General features: G+C 53.0%; 1 protein-coding gene across 2 annotated transcripts; it reads right to left on the bottom strand.

Moving 5' to 3' along the window:
* Positions 1 to 177: 177 nt before the first annotated feature.
* On the bottom strand, positions 178 to 20,880 carry DDX20 (DEAD-box helicase 20). 2 transcript variants are annotated; one of them, XM_078860783.1, is made up of 11 exons: positions 20,214 to 20,880; positions 19,772 to 19,866; positions 17,676 to 17,844; positions 17,171 to 17,285; positions 15,656 to 15,798; positions 12,816 to 12,954; positions 11,792 to 11,850; positions 10,381 to 10,463; positions 8,430 to 8,535; positions 4,405 to 4,506; positions 178 to 3,451 (listed from the first exon to the last, which is right to left on the bottom strand). In XM_078860783.1, the coding sequence occupies exons 1-11, from the start codon at positions 20,449 to 20,451 to the stop codon at positions 1,914 to 1,916; spliced, it is 2,787 nt and encodes a 928-aa protein (XP_078716909.1). In that variant the 5' UTR covers positions 20,452 to 20,880; the 3' UTR covers positions 178 to 1,913. The 2 variants fall into 2 exon arrangements, with proteins under 2 accessions (XP_078716909.1, XP_078716910.1); XM_078860784.1 differs by lacking the exon at positions 17,171 to 17,285 and having other exon boundaries at positions 20,214 to 20,349.
* Positions 20,881 to 22,074: the final 1,194 nt, after the last annotated feature.

Here is a 22,074-nt window from a genome sequence, read left to right as displayed (position 1 = left end):
GCTATACTATACTTCCCCAGGGTACCGGGCGGAGGGGCCGATAGCCCTTTGTGCTAAGGACCTCATGTTATAGTTGTTACTGTTAAATAAACGTGTTGCCTCGAGAAGAAGACTGTCTCCCTCATTACCACTACACATACATAAATTTGGATCTACTAGAATTCCAGGCCATTTACCTCAACGCTTAGCTCATTCCCTCACATAGGTATATTTCCCCTCGCGCATGTGAGTTTTCTCCAGATTTTCTGGTTTCCTCCCACATGTTAGCACTAATTAATTGACGATAACACCTTCATAGATGGAAGACCACAGAGCTTGGGCAATTGTTGTCAGTGGCTCATTGCATGGATGCTGCTGCTGCTGCTCATCCGTGGCTCCTCGTCAAACCTCCGAGTCGTTCTGTCTACAATCTACAACAGCCAGTGAACACACCGAGTGAAAACTGCGAGCGCATACTGAGTGAACACTGAATATCGTGAGTGAACACCATGCGGCGCCACACGTTTCATTGACTAATCACTTTATTTCAGTTCCTTCGCAGATATAGACACAGAGGTTGCCCAACACACCATCTGCATAAGCTTTTCCATCTCTTTTGTCCTTTATGAACAACCATCGTGCGGACCGCAACCCGGTGAGCTCTGCCTTGCACGCGGGGGGCTCCCAGCCACCCTCGCGCTGCCCACGTCGCACCGAGAGAAGTCGTGCGTGAGTGGGGATCGTGTGGGGAGCTGCAGGAGTGCGGATGCAAAATGTGCAGCTCTAAGTGTCGGGGGCTGCTGATGAGACCCAGGCAAGGGGAAGATCCCTCACCCCCGTGACTCCAGAGGCGGATCTAGAAACTTTCCAAGGGAGAGAGGGACATGGTCCCGAAATGTCATGGTGTACATTAAAACAAAGTACACGACACTTTCCGCGTGTTTACACCGTGTCAATAAAACAAATGTTTGCAGGGTTTCATCCATCACCCCATTTGACCCCCCTCTGCCCACCCCTGCTGTAGCTATGCTGTGTCGGTGTGCTGTAGGTGTGCTGTGTAGGTTTGCTGTAGCTGTGCAGTAACTATGCTGTAGGTGTGCTGTAGCTATGCTGTGTAGGTGTACTGTAGCTATGCTGTGTAGGGGTGCTGTAGCTATGCTGTGTAGGTGTGCTGTAGCTATGCTGTAGGTGGACCGCTGTCAACATTCCCACCGCATTCCTCCTAGAACAAGACAAGCCCCACTTCACGAAAACAATCGTCACTTTGTGCCTGCGCAATAAGTGACTCCCAACACATCTCAAACATTTGAAAGGGGCACCCCCAGTGGCAGCTGTCCCTGTGCAACATGAGGCGACTCGGGCACCTGGCCTGAAATCGGAAGTTTATTCTGCCTGTGGAGGGTGGTGGGGGGGGCGAAGATCGTGATATGTACACCAATCACAGTCAACTCACCTGCGTTGGTATTTTTCAAATGTACGTGTGTATGTTGAAGTTCTTTCACAACCGTAAGTAGCCAACCTGGCCAATTAAAGGCCCGGGTCACTTTGCACAGTGAAACCGGCAACAAAAGTTTACTCCTTTCAATCGACGTCAGGAGATCTTTAACGTCCAACATGAAGCAGAAGCCGCATATGTAAGGGTAAAAAAACAAACGCACAAAGTATAAACCAGTATCGGCCCAAAACATCCCAATTGTGAAAATTAGCCGCAAACACTCAATTGAGATCACTCAGCAGCAGCAGAATCGCCCCCCTACTGCGACAACTCGGCAGGACCCTCCTCAAATATGAGTATCGCCAGCCCTGGCGAGGCCTTCCCGGATAAACAACAATAATAACAATAACAACGATAAGAACGACGGGCGGCGAAGGCGCAATCGCTGGGCCGCCACCACCACACCGCTCCCCCCTGCAAGCACCATCGCAGGCGCCCGCTAACAGCGCTTCACGAGCTCCCTCGTGTACACGGCGTTGGCATAGTACCACCACTGCCAGTAGTGCCGGTACCAGGCGCTCCACCCGCCGCCGGCCGCGTACGCTGCATGGCGACCGTGAGGGTCGGCGTCATCCCCCGCCGGCCACGCTCCCTCTGCGGCCCCTGCTGGCCACGCTCCCTCTGCGGCCCCCGCCGGCCAAGCTCCGTCAGCGGCCCCCGGTGCCGCCCGGTAACCCACCGCCGCCCGGGGCCTCGCTTCTGTGGTTCTCGGCCGGGCAGATGCCGCGTCTCGCTCAGCCGCGGCCTTTTGTTTAAGCGCAGGCCTCGTGGCGCTCGACGGGAAAACGTCGCGCTTCGCGTCTCTTTTTGGAGTGAACGGCGGATGCCTGCCCTTGGCCTCGTAGTTCTTCGGAAAGAAGTACGAGTTGTAGTCTAAATGGCTCCCACCGGCGGCTCTGCCGGCTGTCGCGCCACCCGCCCGCGCTGCCGCGTCCGAGCCCGACCTCCGCTCGGCTCGCTCGGCCCGGATTCCCGAAGCGGCTCCGTCCCCGCGCACGGCAGTGCGTTCCAGCCGCGGGTCGTCGTGTTGTTTGCTCGGTGCAGCGTCGTCTCCACCGGCCTCGCGCACCTCCTCACTGTCCATCGTGTCTGTGCTGCCCTCCTCCTCTTCCGCGTCATCCATTTCCTCGTCGCTGCTCTCCTCCTGCTCCTCCTCGTCATCCATTTCCTCGTCGCTGCTCTCCTCCTGCTCCTCCTCCCGCTCCACCTCTCTCTCACTGTGCCTCCTCGCGTGAGTGCCAACGCTCTTCTCATCGTCGTTGCTTTCGTCGCCCGCCGACCGAGGAGCAGTGCTGCCTTCCGTCCTGCCGGCGCACGCGGGCTCACAGGAGTCCGACTGCTGGGGGTCACTCTCCCCACGGGACGTGGGCCGCTTCTCCGCCTCCCCCACGCCGCCGTCGCCGACCGCCGCTCTGGCCTCGGGGGGCTTACCGACGCCGTGGCACAGAAAGTATTCGTAGTCGGCGAGTGCCTCTGCGAAATTTCCGCTCTGCGTGGAGGAGCTTCGTTTAAACAAAGCCAAGGGAGGAACTTGCGGTAAGTTACTCTCCGATGAGCTGCCGGCTTCTCGCAGCCGATTTGGAGGAAGCGGGTGGAGTGAGGCCGGCTGCCATGACAGGCAACCACCACCGCCGCCGCCGTTCTCAGCCACACGAACCTTGGTCGCGGCCTGAGCCGGCCGTGCGGCCTCACTCGAACCCCCTGCGCCAACCCTCCTGCAGCTGGGTTCGTCTTCCTCCCAGGGCCCGGCCGGGTGAGGTGCCCCACCCTTGTGCTGCTTTCGAGCTGAGGCCTTCCCGCTGTGCTCGGCCCGCACCCGTTGGGCCGGGACTTGCGGTCGCGCCTTGTGCTTCGCCGAGGAGGATCGCGACGAGGGCCACGCGGGTGGCTGCACAACGGCTGCCACTGGAAGATCCCCGGGAGCGTCCTCCTCCTGGTCAGCGAACGCCTCGGCCATGAAGTCCGACGAGATGGTTTCTAGGAGAACGGCACGGACGAGCGCTGGTTACACACACTCAGCCATCGGAAACAATGACGGGCGGCCGGGTGGCATGGCAGTAACACCGGAGCCTCACAGCAACAAGGAGCCTGGGTTAAATTCCTTACTCGGCCGCTTTTCTGTGTGGAGTGTGCGTGTTCTCTCCCTGTTCTGTAAATGGTGTTGACCAAACATCCCAGAGTAGCAGGACGCTCTTTCCTGGGTCATAAGTAATTATGATTCGTATACAAATGTAATGATTCAATGACGTATGTGTACGTCATCAGTACAGACCCGGAAGAAAAACTTAAATAAAATAACTTTATCAGTACCAAGGCTCCCACAAGGCCATGCGGGAGGGCGTGTGGCACAGTTTGGCGCCAGCTATTATAGGGTGTGGTCGTGTCGCTATGGTTCTCTGCGGTGAGTGCAATGTTTTTTTAAAAACAGCAGCGCTATGCCTCTCTAAATAAAACTAATGCTAACCGCTTGCGCGTTCCGAGATTCGGCTAATGCTAATCGCTTGCGCGTTCCGAGATTCGGCGGTTATCGGGACCCCACCCCCCAACTTGCAGTCGTCTCGAGAACGGGTGAATGTAATGCAGGTTTCCTTTGCTGTAATTTGTTTCTCCAGTGGCGCACGAAGCCACGTCAAAGTTTACTCTGACTGCAAACACCGGAAATCTCTTTCTGATCAGGCTGTTTACGGAATTGACACCGGTTTACACAGCGGTGTAAATGGGTGCACCGCAGTCGGGCGACCAGCCAGCGACGGCTCGTGGAATCGCAGCTAGGGTCGGAGGTCGGTGCAGTGTATCGATAAACAGGGGCGACGTCGGGCTGCTCCTGGCACGCGTTTGCATGTGTGCGTGTACCCAGCCTGCCACAAGCGCCGTCGTGACGCCACCGCCACTTAAGTGGTGAATGGTGGTTGTTGTTGGGAGGCACACACCGGGCAGGGCCTGCAGCTGGAGGTTGCACTTTGCAGCGATCTTCATGAGCAGGTTCTCCTCCTCGCCCTGGCTGCAGTACGTCACCACCAGCCCATATGTGCCTGCATCACACACACAGCTCACTCAAACCCCTCTCCCAACGGTCCCATACGTGCCTACATCATACACACAGATCACACGATCCCCTCTCTCAACGATCCCACAGGTGCCTGTATCGCACACCGTCACCACAGCACTTGTGCCAGGCTATGTGCCATAGGTCGACTGACTGAGATGACTGGCTGACGCACCACCGATGCCTCCCACTGTGCCAACATGCTGTGTTTTAGCCGCCCGGCGCTCTGCTCATTGTTGTGAGAGTCGCTCCTCTGCCCTCCGTTGTTGCTGGATGGCGACTGCTTCCAACTGCCCAGTAGCGTCCTTCACGAGCCTCCACTGAGGCCGATGTTGACACTACAGGTACCAGTCATTAACAAGTCCACTCAGCTCCACATCCTCTTGTACCTCATCACTCAATCTCTTCTCTAGCCTGTGCTGTACCCATTGAGCCCTCTCTATCTGGCCGAACAAAAACTGTTTAGGCATGCGGTGGCTGGGCATGCGGGCTACATGACCCAGCCTTGCCTGCCGGAAGAACTCACCGATGCGACTTTGTCCAGATCTTTCAAGGATTTGTGAGCACCTCACACAATCCAGCCCTGTTAAACCCAGGATGGATCATAGACAGGCCAGCCTAAATGTTTCTAATCGGCGAATATGTTCCATTAGGGTGGGTCCACTTTCGCAAGCGTAGACAAGGGACGGTAAATGCCTATGGCCGAGAAGACCCGAAGCTTCGTGTGGAGCGACCGACCAGGTAGCTTCCACACAGCGTTACGCAACCGATGAAAAGATAATGCTGCTCGACTGATTCAGAGTGAGACCTCTGCTGTCAAACCGGAGCCGGTCATGAGCACACTGACCAGGTATGGGAAACTCTCCATCCTCTCCACAATTGCCCCATCACCAATTGGGAGTTGTGGGGGTGGAGTGTCTGATGGCACAAAATACCCAGGCAGGTGTTTGGTTTTGGTGGTCTTGATGGGAAGGCCCCACCTCGTAGTGGCATGCTCCAGGTTCAGCAGCAGCGCCTCCAACTCCTCCTCTGATTGAGCAGCAATTACCAGATCATTGGCATACATTACATGGTTGACCAATAGGGAGTCATCCCTTGACCGCACCCGGGCATCGATCAGCCTCCCATTGTATCTGTACCAGATGGAAATTCCTCCGGTACAGCAATCGAAGGCTTCACGAACTACGTGGTGGGAATAGATGTTAAATAATGTGGGAGCACTCCAAGGTGAACAGGGAATGGCTCCGATTCCCGGCCACGTAGTTTTACCCGCTCATTATCATAAAGGTTCTTAATGATTGTGAGCAGAGAGTCAGGGACTCCAAAAGCACGAAGAATAACCCAGAGCCCAGGCCTACTGATGGTATGATAGTCTTGACCAGGTCAATAAAGCAGATATATAGGTCTTGTTGGAATTCCCTACACCTCTGCTGTAGCAGATGGACAGATGATGTTGAATAATCCTTGCCAGGACCTTTCCCGGCACACTGAGGAGTGAGATGCCCCTGTAATTGTTACAGTCTGTGCAGTCCCCCTTCTTAAAGAGGGGGACCACCAGGGCATCCTTCCAATCCTGCGGAACCTGTCCAGTGGTCCAGACTGTTATTATGATGTCATGTAGGGCAGTCTGTGCACAAATGCCACCCCTCCATCAGCATTTCGCTTGGGAGATCATTTCTGCCCAGTGCCTTTCCTCGTCTCAGACTCTGGATCGCCTTCATTACTTCCTCAACAGATGGCACCTCAGCCAGCCGCTCACAGGGCTGGACAACTTCTATTTGAGGCACCATAGCCTCAGCAGGGTCATCCCCCCACTTTGCCTCATGATGTTTTCCAAGCTGACGGATTTTCCCTCCCTCAAGACCTCACCGAAATGCTCAGCAAATCTGCAAACCTGTTCCTGGGGGTCGGAGATTGGATCATCGATGGTGATAGGTGTGGCGCTGCAAGTTACTTTTTTTATGGAATTAAACAGTGATTTGTGATTTCAGCCCACGTAGGCAGATTCCATCTCCTCAGCAACCCGCGACCACCATCCATCCTTGCAGCACCTCACGGCTCTCCGAACCTCCGAGTGAAGGCTGCGGTAAGCCTGTCAGACAGGGTCTCTGGGGAGATCTGAACCATGTACCCCACCCATCCATTGCAGCTGCATGAGCCGCAGTCCTGAACCTTGCCCATTTCCCCTCGGCATCAGGAGGAGTGGGGGACGATGCCAACCCCAGCTGCAAGCGATGATGAAATTCTTGCTTGCAACTTTCATGAGCTAGCTGAGGCCAGCACACTATGGGTTTGAATGGGGTCCTGGGTGTACACCCACCACCGGAGTAGAAGAATGGCAGGTGCATCTTACAGATGACAAATCAATGGTTAGTGGACAGATCAGCTCCACAGTAGGTCCTGGTGTCAAGGACATGGGCCCGCATCCGCTGTTCCGTCACTATTTAGTCCAGCAGATGTTCTTACTTGGATCCGGTGTGCATCCATGATGTTGTGTGGATGCGCCGATGCCGGAACAGCGTGTTGGTAACTACAAGCCCATGGGCTGCACAATAGTTTAGCAGCCTCCTACCGTTGCTATTGAGCTGATCTGGCCCATGCCTTCCAATAACTCCAGACCAGGTGCCAGCATCATGACCAACTCAGGCATTAAAGTCACCCAACAGGATGACTATCCCGATGGGCCACTTTAGCTAACACCTGTGACAGGAGGTCATAGAAGGCATCTGACTCATCGGCCTTGCCTGCATCGCTCCACTGATGTTCATCTTCAGTGGGGGCATAAGCAAACACGACAACCACTCCTCACCTCTGGTTGATGGGAAAGCAAGCCCAAAGTAGCCTGGGGCTTACAGCTTCCCACACCTCACCGCGACGCTCCCACATCCCCTTCATTCTTTTGTTCAGAAGAAGAGCCACTCCCTGTTGGTTGTCTCCTGCCCCGAGTAGAGGACTGTCCACCCCCCGCATGGTGCAAGGAGCCAGAGCCGGTCCTCTGGACCTCCTGAATACCGTAGAGATCCAGGCAGTATGGGTCCAGCTCCCAACAGAGTAGTGGCAGCTTCTCCTCCGCAGTGAGCATTTGAACATTCCACGTGGCCACCCGCAGTGGCTTTTTGCTGTTTCTGGAGGAACCCCGAGAGTAAGAATTCAATCTCTTGGCTCCGCCAAATGGGGTTTCGCCAGGAGACGCCATAAACGCCTGTCCACCCGGGGCCTCTGGCACAAGCTTAGTTAGATATTTTTTTCGTAATTTAGTGGTAATTAATTGAAGGTGGAGGGGTTACCAGCCTCTCGCACCCGTCACACACACAGCTCACTCGAGCCCCTCTCCCAACGATCCCACAGATGCCTGTATCACACACACCACACTATGAGACCAGTTGAAAGGGTAAAAACCTATTACTATATTTTGCCACTGGTAAAGGAGGTCTCATAGTGTAAATGCTTATCCGAGCTCTCAATACTCTGATAGTGTGCTGTTTTTGAGTTGTACGCCTTTTGGCGTCATCTGGTCCAACACCAATGGAGACTAGGCTCTAAGAAAAGCTGTCTCGGGTGTGGACCAATCAACTTCAAGGACAGTGCATATCATTATCATTATCAGAGTTGTTTCTTTTTGTTTGCTTTTTGACTACTTGTGTTGTGGCTATTGCAAACATGATGCCTTGTATAAAGGTGTCAGTTTTTTGTACCAGTTGAAAGGGTAAAAACTTATTACTACACACACCACAGTTCACTCGAATACCTCTACCAACATCACACTCGTATGGTGTAGATGGAATGTCCAACCCCCTCTTGTTCTTAGCCCAGCGCCTGGGCCCTCCAGGGGTCCCATGGGTCCCGGAGCAGTTGCACCGCCTGCGCACCCGACAGCGACGCCTCCCCCCTGGTGAGCGCCTAACTCACCAAAGCGTCCGGCGCGCCCCACGCGGTGCATGTAGGTCTCCCAGTCATTGGGCACGTCCAAGTTGATGACGAGGTTCACCTTCTCGGCGTCGATGCCGCGCGCCATCTGCAAAGATGACGGAACAGCTGTGGCAGGTGTGGCAGCGCCCCTGTCCGCCGCGCAGCATTACGGCTGTCGGGGAAACGCTCCCCGGTTCCCGGTCGTCAACCAAAATCAACGCCAGCCAACGGAAAAAGCCGAAGATTCTCAACAAGACTCTCAGCCAACCTGGCCGTCCTGACGATCGGTTCCTGCATAGGAGAGAGATGGACTGAGGGCAACGCAGTCATGAAGGGATGGCGATGAACGATGATGGTTATTTAGTAATGTTAGGTTGAGTCCACGCAGATGCCACAGCATTTGAATGTATTGACACGTTCACACCAGCAATATCTCTGTGGGTTTAATACGCCTCTACTGGACATCTGTGAAAAAAAGCTTTATTGCTCATCGGTTTCCTCCAGTCTAGATGAAGATTCTGATTGTTTTTGGCGGCATTGTTCAATTGAATTACTGCTGTGGACTCTACCAAGTCCTGCGGTGTCATCACAACACTGAAACTTAATTCTACACAGTGCCACAAGGCCTCACTGCGCTTTGCATAAAATAACCCAACCCACAACAAACCTTTCACAGATAAAACTGAAGAGTGCACAGCATCAGCACTCACGACAACACCAGCAGTAGCAGCAGTCCGGTTCATGAATCCTCATTTGGCATTAGAATCGCCTGATATGCTTCAGGCTTCTTCAGGCTGAGTGAGACTTGGTTGTTCGAACTTGTCTGAATGAATTCCAAGTGCATTTCCCCGCACAATTAGCACGGTTGGCTACATACGGTTTGAGAGAAGTTCAAAATACATACATACAATCTGGCCGAGGTACGGAGGGGGTAAAAGCAAAGATTTTCAGAGCTGCGCGGCAGTGGCAATGGTTCCAATGAGTGCTGTATTGCGACGACATCTCACACATATGCACGCATGCGTTCAAAAGCCAGTTGAGCAATGGACGCCCTGCATTGTGCTGTGTACACCTGGGCACAATGATAATGCGCTTCTAGGTGAAACAGCACAACCGCTAAACACCGCTCGCTCTCCTCCTGTCCCTGCTCCGCGTGTGTGGAACTTCCTGCCTGCGGATGAACCCAGCAAGCGAGCGGTCCGCTGCGGTCTTCGAGAGGCACGCACCTGGGCAGCAGGCACTCGAGTAACAGCTGGGCTTTGGCCCGCGCCTCTGAATCGTGTTGGCGACTCGCTGTGTGAATTATGCACGTGCTATGAATCTGGCTCATTATATTCACCAACCTGTTTCCATTCTCCCCTAGCTCATCCTGCTACTGCTCCTCCCTGCCCCCCTCCCCCCAGCTCCGAGCAGGCCTAACACTATTGTAGAGGAGTAGAGGAGAGTGGTGGCGTCGCGTGCGCTGTCCGGTGCGGTGACATCACGGGACGTGAGGTCGCACGCGCTGGGCAGTGCACGTGACGTCTCGCCTCAGAGGGTATTTAAGGGAGACCCCGTGACGTAAGCGGGGTCACTGGAGGAACGGGGATAGTGGAAGGGGTGAAGAGGGAACCCTTTATAGTGATACTTGTTAATAAACCCTGGCGGAAGCCCCTAACTCACCTCCGTCTCCGAGTACCTCCGTCTACAACCACAACAACTACGCAACACTATGACTACCCCATTCACTACCCCTATCACTACTCCAACCCCTATCACTACCCCAGCCCCACTCACTACCCCTCCTTAAGCTATCCCACCTGTTCTCCTGTAACCATAACTATACCGCCACATATAATAACCCCCACTATTTATTTCAACCGCTATCATCTTATGTACAATTTTCAAATTTTCGTAAGGCGCTGTATAAATGTCAATAAGCTAAGCCTGTCGTCGATGTTGACGTCGTTACCAGGTCAGTGGAGATGAGGACGCGGCACTGGAAGTGCTTCAGCTTGGACATGGCGTCAAGGCGTTGGCTTTGGGTCATGCCCCCTGCAGCAAGGAGACAGACGGAATCGCGGGCTTCATCGCCACCGCATCGAGTGACAGGCGATCACACACAGCGGGAATTATTAGCCACTTTTTTTTGTCTTGAAACCCTCCACCGCCCGATGTAGCCGAAGGAATAAAATGTCAGGTTTAGGCACGTTAAACGACGCGCCAATGATGATCGTTTCAGCTCACTCACCGGTGAGTTGAACAACGGATCCTCACACCCCGATTCACCAACGACTAAGCCAAGCCAAATGCGACGGTTATTCTGACTGCCTGGTTTTAATGACCTGATGACGCTTGATGCAGTTTCAAATTAAAGATGTGTATCTAGTTGCCACGCTTGGCTGTGAGAACCGTTCTTCAACTCGCTGGTGAGCGCGCTGAAACGATCGTAATTAGCGCATCGTTAAACGCTTGAACACCGCGTGACAATTACATTTGTTTGGCTGTGTTAGGTGGTGGAGTGTTTCCTGACAACAAAAAATTGGCCAGATCTTAGTCTGGCCAAACCCGAAATCTATTATGAATGATAAACTTGGCTGAGAAAATCCACTCCACGTGAAGAAATGACTGTAATCACTCTATTGTTATCCGTACTGTAGGCCGACAAGTAATTGTGTACATTAGCTGTGCTTCAAATAAAAAAAAACTAAACTATTTTTATATAACAGTTAATTAAGGCCCACTTGAACTACATAGCTCTTTTTCAGAAGCAACCTGGCCACAAATGAAAGTTCAACGAAGTGGCTTAACATGTGGAAATGTATTGCAGCCAAATACTCTACAACGCATGTTGATTTTAAATGTGGAGGAAAAAACGGGAGGACTCGCAGAAAAATCCAAGCGACCATGGGGAGAACATGCAAACTCCAAATAAAAAGGCGTCAGGGTCGCGATCGAACCCACGATCTCCTGCATACCAGGTGAGGTAGTTAACATCTCACCACAACGTTGTCAAATTGCAGCAACCTCGAGGTGTACGGCGGCTGATGCACCCTCACAAGACAAAGATGCACTGAATAGCCTGAACAGAATGTTGGGGCAGGTACTGTTAGCGACCACCTATGAAGGTGGCCAACACCATGCCTGGCCGCCTTTGTCTCCCTAGTGGTAATGTTTACACACCACACCAGGTACTTATTTGAGGCTGAATCGACCTAGGGGAGGCCCATGACCGGTTCAAACATTCGTCACTTGTGTTGGGCGTGAGCAGAAATCGAACTTGGGTCTACCGCTACACTACCGCTTCCCACAATAACCCACACTGGCACCAACAGCAACACCTCCTAGAGCGTGCATGTGCTGCGTGTGCTGCGTGTGCTTACCAGAGATGCATGCAGCTGGGAAGCCACGCGCCGAGAGAGAGTCCGCCAGGTGCTGTGCCCTGCACACGACACACGCACCATACAAAAAAAGACAAAGATCCCCCGTATAGCCTTAACAGACTGTAGGGGCAAGTGCTGTTAGCGAGCACCTATGAAGGCCGGAACGGTACACGAGGGGGTGGGTCAGCACCACGCGATGTTTACACACCGCACCAGGTACTCATTTGAGGCTGAGTCAACCTAGTTAAGGCCCAGGACCGGTTCAGATAACCGTTACTGGTGTTGGCCGTGAACCCGATTCTCCGGGTTCATAGCACAGCGAACTAACCACTACACTACCGCTCCACACACCACGTGCACACACATACACACACACATTAAGTTCAAGTTCATTTATTAGGTATAGCCCTGTGAGCCATTCGGCTCTTGAATCGGGTGCAACCGCAACAAACAGAAAACAAAAACATGAACAAGAAAACATCTTAAAATTACTATGTGCAAATAGAAAATCCAAGAAAAGACAGCAAAATATTGCAGAAAAAGCACCGTACACCAACACTGTGTACAAAAATCCCAGTGGGATGAAGGTCAAACAACAACAACACCCACAAGACAACTTAGATTAAGGCCATCAGTCTAACTCTGTACTACAACAAACAAACATGGCCAAACAAACAAACATGAACATACACGCACACACCAAAAACACACCGGCTCAAGGTGAAGATGAGTCACGTTACCATGGTGTGTCTGTGGGGTATATGGTACGTGTCGTGTGTGTGGTGTGTGTCCTGTGTGATACGTGTGTCTGTGCTGTGTGTGCGTGTGGATGTATGTGGCATGTGTGTGGTATGTGTATGTAGTGCATGTAGTGTATGTGTATGTGGTGTGTATGTGGTGTGTATGTGGTGTGTGTATATGTGGTGTGTGTGTATATGGTGTGTACTGTGCAGTGTGTGTACTTTGTGGTGTGTGTAGCGTGTGGTGTATGTGTGTATGTGGTACGTGCGTGTGTGCGCGCTACCTGCTGTGCATATTGGAGAAAACCAGCGCCTGGTTGAAGGGAATCCGTGACAAAAGCTGCAGCAGCTCCTGGGTCTTGTCGCGCAGGATGTGGTGTGAGATGGCATGGCATGGCACGACCTTGTAGAACTGCTTCAACCCTGTGTTGTGACAGGGGTACAGGACACCGATCGTGTTCACGTGCTACCTGGTGCACACCACAAGCTACCATGCGCTGTCGTAAAAATCGTTAAAATTTTGGCGCCACAGTGGCGAGATGTTAACTATTTCGCCTGGTATGCAGGAGGCCCTGGGTTCGATTCCGACCCTGACGCCTGCTTAATATTTGGAGTTTGCATGTTCTCCCCATGGTCCCCTGGATTTTTGTCCGAATTATCCGGTTTTTCCCTCCAGAAACATGCGTTTAGAGTATTTGGCTGCTATAAATGTCCACATAAGCCACTTCGTTGAACCATCATTTGTGGCAGGTAAAATAAAATAATTTGTGGCTGGTAAAGTATATATTTTTAAAAGTAGTTTTAGTTTCAGGAACATAATAAATGGTGCCCCCTTTCCATAAACATTTGTCTCTCCATTTAAACAAATTTAAGAATTTTTTTACACAACCCATCGGCACAGCCTTCTGCGAGTCCATCTCATCATCTGCATTGCTTCAATGTGTAATAAAGGTCGTGGAAGCGACTTCGGGAATCCGGTCTTTATTTGTCTTTCGTTCACAACACTCCTATCTTACTCCTTCACACTGCTGACAGACAGCGTGAGAGGGATAGAGAGAGACACGCGCGGCCACGTGGCAGCCTGGACCCCGCTCCAGCGTGGCCTCACCCTCCGTTCATTCCAGATCTGACCACGTGTTGTCCGTCTCCACCCCTTTTAATACCCGGGTCACGTGGTACCTTTCTACCAATCCTGGTAAACCTCTATGGAATCTTCTAGACTCCATCGTATGTTCCCAGGACCGCGCCCCTGACTCGTCCCCCCATTGGCTGTGGCTAAAGCCAGCAGATCCAATCCTCTACTTACAGATGTCACCTTCCCAATACGTCAGGGCCACGCCCCTAGACTTCCCCCCATTGGCTATGGGCAAGGACTGGTAGAGCCAATCATCGTAACGAGGTGTGATCCATCAACAACCCGGATATATCCTCACATTACATCTGCAAGAAAACTTGAGTCGAAACCGGTCCAGAGTATTGCTTGTCTTCTTTGTTCTTTCGGTAAAGTCACGTAGAAGGGAAGTAATAAAATAATAAAAATAAAACATAATAAAACAATTCTCACGACGTTTCGGCTACAACGCAAGCAGCCGTCTTCAGGTGAAGAATGAGACACTGCCAAGCTAGGAGCTTATATATAAGCTGAGTTGGAGGTGGAAGAAGAAGAGAGCCTTAACAAAAGAATGTGCATATCAAGAGGAATTTAGCATATTCATGGGAAATGCGTAGGAGGTGGGCGGGGGGGTTTTCAAAGTCATATTATGCCCATGCATTATGCAGGATCAGCAGCACCAAAGGGAGGGGGGGGTAGCATTAACAAAGGGAGGGCATGTTAATAGTATGTAGAAGAAATGACACATGTGAATGGGAAAACGGTGGCAGGAGATCCGCAGCGGAGCAAATAATGCATTCCCTGTGGAGAACACAAGATACACAGTTAATGCCAGTGAGTGGACTGCGGTCTGAAAGTCACCATAAACGTGAACAACAATCAGTTAAGATCCGAAGTGGTTTATTACGTCCTTCCAATGATTTCTGAGCCAGAATCCATCTTCTCAGTTGAAATTGTCTCTGTGTTTGTATATGTGGATCGCCTCATGAACGAATCTCTCATGGTAGCCAGAGATTCGTTCATGAGGCGATCCACATATACAAACACAGAGACAATTTCAACCGAGAAGATGGATTCTGGCTCAGCAATCATTGGAAGGACGTAATACACCACTTCAGATCTTAACTGATTGTTGTTCACGTTTATGGTGACTTTCAGACTCACTGGCATTAACTGTGTATCTTGTGTTCTCCACAGGGAATGCATTATTTGCTCCGCTGCGGATCTCCTGCCACCGTTTTCCCATTCACATGTGTCATTGCTTCTACATACTATTAACATGCCCTCCCTTTGTTAATGCTACCCCCCCTCCCTTTGGTGCTGCTGATCCTGCATAATGCATGGGCATAATATGACTTTGAAAACCCCCCCGCCCACCTCCTACGCATTTCCCATGAATATGCTAAATTCCTCTTGATATGCACATTCTTTTGTTAAGGCTCTCTTCTTCTTCCACCTCCAACTCAGCTTATATATAAGCTCCTAGCTTGGCAGTGTCTCATTCTTCACCTGAAGACGGCTGCTTGCGTTGTAGCCGAAACGTCGTGAGAATTGTTTTATTATGTTTTATTTTTATTATTTTATTACTTCCCTTCTACGTGACTTTACCGAAAGAACAAAGAAGATGAATCCCTGCAGTCACGAAAGCTTTAAATCTAAAAGTATTGCTTGTGTTTAAACCAATGCTGCTGAGTGAGTTTGGAGAGGCACAGTATCTGTGAGTGAGGCTCTCTGAGCGAGTGAGGCTCTCTTGAGAGAGTGAGGGTCTCTGAGTGAGGCTCTTGGAGTGAGCACGGCTCTCTGTGAGCACGCCACACCAGGCGTGGGAGGGACAGTACATTTTAAATGTATGTTGTCATTGTATTGTTTGTTGCGGTTGCACCCGAATCAAGAGCCGAATAGCTCACAGGGTTATTCCAAATAAATGAAATAAATAAATGAAATAAATAAATGAAAATGATACTGAAAAGGCTGCTCCTGTGAGTGAATGAGTGAGCGGGAGGATCTGCTCACCGAGCAGGGCCATGTCGCTGGGGTTGAGGCGCACATAGGTCGGCTCGCGCATGTAGTGGGTGAGGTGTGACGCCAGCGACTCGGGGTAGGTGGCTGACAGCGCCAGCACCTGCTTGTTCGCCGGCAGGCTCGAGTAGATCCAGCTAAGGGGGGGAGGGGGTGGGGCGCAGACACCGGTCACTTCACCAGGCGGGCAATCGGGATTCGCCCAAAACGTTCGCTACCCTGATTCTTATCTCACAATTGACGAGGAAATTCAACATTTTACGCAATTATATGAGTAAGGATCCTCACGGTGCAACGATATTGTGCAAGGCGGACGACATCAATACCGTGGTTCTTATATAGTACAGTACAGGTAGTCCCCGACTTACGATGGTCCGACTTACGATATTTCGATCTTATGATGGCGATAGCGATATGACAACATTGTAAAATATTTTACATTTTGCGCGGCAGGCAAACGCAGCAGCATACGAGGTACGACATTGTACGTTGGGACGCTGCCGGGATGTACTGTACGCATCTCCCGCCTTGTGTGATGCCTCACTCTCACCAGCGGTCGACGGAGTTAAGTTGTCACGGTGTTAGCGCGTGTATTTTGTTCTGTTTTTTGTGTTTCAAAGCCCAATTTTTGTGAGAAAGCATGTCTTCCAAACACTTTATCATCGCCATCCTCCTCTTCTGACAACTAAGTCAATGTGGCCATCAACAACCTAAGATCGTTCAAGTATGCAGACGACGGACAAAATCTTGGTGAGTACAGTACAATATGATACGTTACGATACGTTAAATGCATGTATGATACGTAGCTTTAGCGATTTCATTTTAGGGTTACCACGATACGATACATACGTTCAATGTATGTTAAAATTTTTTATAGCAAATAGGATTGTTTCCTGAAAAACTTTCTATGAAATTGCAGTTCATATAGGTAGGCTAAGAATTTACCTTGTTGTTTACTTTAAGTTTTACTGTGCAATACAGTATTGTAATTAATAAATACATACAGTATATAGTTTATACAGCACGGTACTGTAAATTGCTCTGTTTTGCTAAATGATCACCATTCTTTAATACTCCTGGGTAGGCTAGGCCATTTTCGATTTACGATGAGGTCGTCGTAACGCATCTCCATCGTAAGTCGAGGACTGCCTGTATATTGTAGTAGTAGAAGTAGTATTGTGATTCCGCTCGGTTACTCAGGAAAGCCTCACTGAGCCTCAAGACTCTTTTTCAGGAGGGTCCTGCCAAGTCTTCCAAGTCGGGGGGGCGACGATCGCCGTTTATCAATTAAGTCATGTGGTGAGTTGTCAAATTTGAACCGTGACACCGGCACACGATGACCGACTCACGGGACCTCTCGACCGTGTCCCCCTCCAGCCCGCGAGGCAAGCAGATGGCGCCTCGCGGTTCACGGCAAACTCACCCAACAACATTCACTAGGGCGGCCCGCCAGACTCGAACAGCGAACCCCCCAGCAACTCGCGGAACGGCGAACCCCCCGTGCTCACTTGATCTGCTCTTGGAAGCTGCCCTGCTCCAGCAGCTTGTCGGCCTCGTCCAGCACGAAGAGACGCACCGCACCCACAGAGAGGTGGCCCAGCTCAATCAACTGTTTGACTCGGCCTGCACGCCGCATGCATATGCCCCAAAACTACTACAGGACTGCGCGTACACCTGCCCGCGCTAAAAACTGCAAATGAACACGCGTCATCACTAAACATCAGCAGTTTAACACGTAGGAGGCTTTCCGACCGATATTATCCATAATAGTTTTTTTGGGTTAGATCGCGTAACTATAAACGTGTCGTTAAACCCACCACCACCCAACACAGCCAATTAGTAAGGTTTGTCACGTAATCAAAGCATGCCAATTAGTCACTACTTCAGCACACCGGTGTGGAGAGTAAACCCACAACATTTACAATTCGAGTACCCGTGACGTTTCGCCGGCGATTACAACAACTACCAGCCTCGTCACCACGGCACTCACATCACCACGCGCACAGCACACACCGGGAGAGCCGATGGCGATGTGGCACTTGCGCAGGCGCTGCTGGTCGAGGGAGAGCGGCGTGCCGCCGATGAACACGTGGCACTGCAGGCCCTCGACGTGCGCGCCGATGGCCAACATCACCGAGTGGATCTGTACCGCGATCTCGCGCGTCGGTGCCAGCACCAGCACCTGCGGCGTGCGAGCACGGCGGCGGCACTGGTGAGAGGGTGCGGCGCAAGGGTCGCGGGGTCGTGTGCCCATCGCTCACTCACTCACTGCTCACTCACTGCTCACTCACTGCTCACTCACTGCTCACTCACTGCTCACTCACTGCTCACTCACTGCTCACTCACTCACCGGTCACTGCAGTGAACAAGAGCAACAACAGCACAACAACAACCACAACGATTCTGCAGTGAAACCACGAGTCGAAGCATTGCACTCCCTGCCACCACCTGAACCAGTAGTGAAAATTTCACCACTCACTTCTGTCTCCTCACCACGTACTGCCTTTCTCACCCCCACTCACCACACACTCTCTCCTCACTACTCCCCACACAGCACAGACTGCCTTTCTCACCCCCACTCACCACACACTCTCTCCTCACCACTCCCCACACAGCACAGACTGCCTTTCTCACCCCCACTCACCACACACTCTCTCCCCACTACTCCCCACTCAGCATGTACTGCCTTTCTCACCCCCACTCACCACACACTCTCCTCACCACTCCCCACACAGCACGTATTGCCTTTCTCACTCACACTCACCACACACTCTCTCCTCACTACTCCCCACGCAGCACGTACTGCCTTTCTCACCCCCACTCACCACACACTCTCTCCCCACTACTCCCCACACAGCACATACTGTCTTTCTCACCCCCACTCACCACACACTCTCCTCACTACTCCCCACACAGCACACACTGCCTTTCTCACCCCCACTCACCACACACTCTCTCCTCACTACTCCCCACACAGCACACACTGCCTTTCTCACCCCCACTCACCACACACTCTCTGCTCACCACTCCCCACACAGCACGTACTGCCTTTCTCACCCCCACTCACCACACACTCTCTCCTCACTACTCCCCACACAGCACATACTGTATTTCTCACCCCCACTCACCACACACTCTCTCCCCACTACTCCCCACACAGCACATACTGCTTTTCTCACCCCCACTCACCACACACTCTCTGCTCACCACTCCCCACACAGCACGTACTGCCTTTCTCACCCCCACTCACCACACACTCTCTCCTCACTACTCCCCACACAGCACATACTGCCTTTCTCACCCCCACTCACCACACACTCTCTCCCCACTACTCCCCACACAGCACATACTGCCTTTCTCACCCCCACTCACCACACACTCTCCTCACTATTCCCCACACAGCACACACTGCCTTTCTCACCCCCACTCACCACACATTCTCTGCTCACCACTCCCCACACAGCACGTACTGCCTTTCTCACCCCCACTCACCACACACTCTCTCCTCACCACTCCCCACACAGCACAGACTGCCTTTCTCACCCCCACTCACCACACACTCTCTCCCCACTACTCCCCACACAGCACGTACTGCCTTTCTCACCCCCACTCACCACACACTCTCTCCCCACTATTCCCCACACAGCACATACTGCCTTTCTCACCCCCACTCACCACACACTCTCCTCACTACTCCCCACACAGCACACACTGCCTTTCTCACCCCCACTCACCACACACTCTCTGCTCACCACTCCCCACACAGCACATACTGCCTTTTTCACCCCCACTCACCACACACTCTCTCCTCACTACTCCCCACACAGCACATACTGTCTTTCTCACCCCCACTCACCACACACTCTCTCCCCACTACTCCCCACACAGCACAGACTGCCTTTCTCACCCCCACTCACCACACACTCTCCTCACCACTCCCCACACAGCACATACTGCCTTTTTCACCCCCACTCACCACACACTCTCTCCTCACTACTCCATACACAGCACATACTGCCTCCCTCTTCACCGCTCAATGCCTCGCTCGGCACACTCCTCACGCTGCACTCGGCACACTCGGCATGTTGCCCTCGGTGTGCTGCCCTCACCTGCACGGCAAGGTTCTCGGAGACGAGCGCCTCCAGGGCCACTGTGGCGAACACGCATGTCTTCCCTGTGCCCGATTTGGCCTGCACGACCAGGTCTGCACCGCCACGCAAGGACAAAGTCACCCGCACACGGGGACCACACGGGGAGACAGGACTGGGTGAATGTGACAGAAACATGACAAACGCAATCACACCGAAGGGATTTAGTTGGACGTTTGATATTCGTGTGACATTCTCAGCACTTTGCCACAGCATTACACCTGGATTAGGATGTCAAGTGCTGCCACCACGTGTGGCACCACCACTGGCTTCTCTCTCTGCTGTCAATCAACACTCTCAGCACCATCACTCACGGTGTCCCCTGCTGTGCCCCCCACTGTGTGCCCCCCACCATGTACCCCCCACTATGTGCCCCCCACTATGTACCCCGTGCGTGTCGTACCGAGCCCGCAGCGCGCCAGGGGGATGGCCTTGAGCTGGATGGGCGAGGGGGCTCTAAACCCCGCGGCGCTGAGCCCCGCGAGCACGCGGCCCGACAGCAGCAGCGCCGAGAAGCTCGCGGGGGGGGGCGCAGAGGGGCCCCCCTCGCCCCCCTCGGGGTCCCCGGCCCCGCGCACCCCCAGCGCGTCCCGCGTGCGGCGCCGTGACGAGGCCAGCGAGTGCGCCGTGCCCAGCTTCATGGCACGGCCCTCTCACTCGCACGGACTTCGCGTGTAGTCCCGCACACTCTCGTGTAGTCACTCACAAGTACTCACTCACACACACTCTCACGAGCACTGTACCCTCTCTCTCACTCACACTCGTTCACTCTCACACTCACACACGTTCACTCTCACACTCACACACGAGCACTGTACCCTCTCTCACTCACACTCGTTCACTCTCACACTCTCTCACGAGCACTGTACCCTCTCTCTCACTCACACTCGTTCACTCTCACACACGAGCACTGTACCCTCTCTCTCTCACTCACACTCGTTCACTCTCACACTCACACACGAGCACTGTACCCTCTCTCTCTCACTCACACTCGTTCACTCTCACACTCACACACGAGCACTGTACCCTCTCACTCACTCGCACACTAACACACTCGTTCTCTCTCGCGCCCCGCCCACGTGCGCGCCCCGCCCACGTGCGCGCCCCGCCCACGTGCGCGCCCCGCCCACGTGCGCGCCCCGCCCACGTGCGCGCCCCGCCCACGTGCGCGCCCCGCCCACGTGCGCGCCCCGCCCACGTGCGCGCCCCGCCCACGTGCGCGCCCCGCCCACGTGCGCGCCCCGCCCGCCGCTCTCCCCACGTGGCCGCGCTGAGTTCGCGCGCTGCCGATTCGCGACTCGAGGCACCGCGGCGAGCGCGGGGGAGGCGGCGACGGCGGCGGTGATGAGGGTGGAGGTGGTGGAGGTGATGGTGGATGCGCCTCGCCCCGCCTTTCACGGTTCCGTCTCTTGACGGGGGGGGGGGGAGCTTCAGCGCCTCCACCAGCCACCCTAGACGAGACTGGGCCCTGGAGAAGGCTGCTGCTGTCTGGTGGAGATAAATCAGTTTTAAAGTCAATGTCATGCACTATGAGAGCGTGTTCTTTAGATTGCGCGTTCAACACGAGTACTGTGTGGTTAATGCAGACATGATTCCTTGCAAAAGGTTTCTGTTTGGCGTTTTAACATCTTCACACACCCCGTTTTATTATAGCCAGAATAGGTAAAACCAGAATAGGTGAGGTGAAATCTATTCTATAAGAATAGATTAAACCTCTTCTTACACCCGAGTCTTGTTTTAAATTCCCCCTCTCCTGCCGTGCGGCGCAGAACCTCTCGCGAGTGATGAACTCGCGAGAGGTTCCCTGCCTGAGTCCACATGGGCACCGCTCAGAATATTTATTCTGGAGGAATCTGATGAGCTGTCAAGCTCTTCCCACTTGCCCACGGCTCAGCCGCACCGATCGGATGCTCGAGGGCCATTCTCGTTAAGGTGACACGAGGCGTTGCCACCTTTTCCAAAGCCCAAACCGGGACACGTTTTGAGTTGCGCGATGCCACGGTCACTTCGGCTCCTGCCCACGGGACAATTTCATCGCTCTCAGCTCCACGGTCGATGATGACCACTTAGGAGGCCATCGGCACACCACTCGTGGCCGTTCAAGAAATGTCCTGCCCAAGCCTCGCTTCTCTCTCAGCAGTGTGACCCCGATCTTGTACGGTATGGGGCGTCAGGTACACAGAATGTTGTGGGCTCCATCCCGACCCTGACACCTGCTGTATATTTGGAGTTTGCATGTGTATCTCCCCATTGTCGTGGGTATT

Source organism: Lampetra fluviatilis, chromosome 11 (genome assembly GCF_964198595.1).
Source record: "Lampetra fluviatilis chromosome 11, kcLamFluv1.1, whole genome shotgun sequence".
Classification (NCBI taxonomy): domain Eukaryota; kingdom Metazoa; phylum Chordata; class Hyperoartia; order Petromyzontiformes; family Petromyzontidae; genus Lampetra; species Lampetra fluviatilis.
This window is presented reverse-complemented; position numbering and strand designations above follow the sequence as displayed.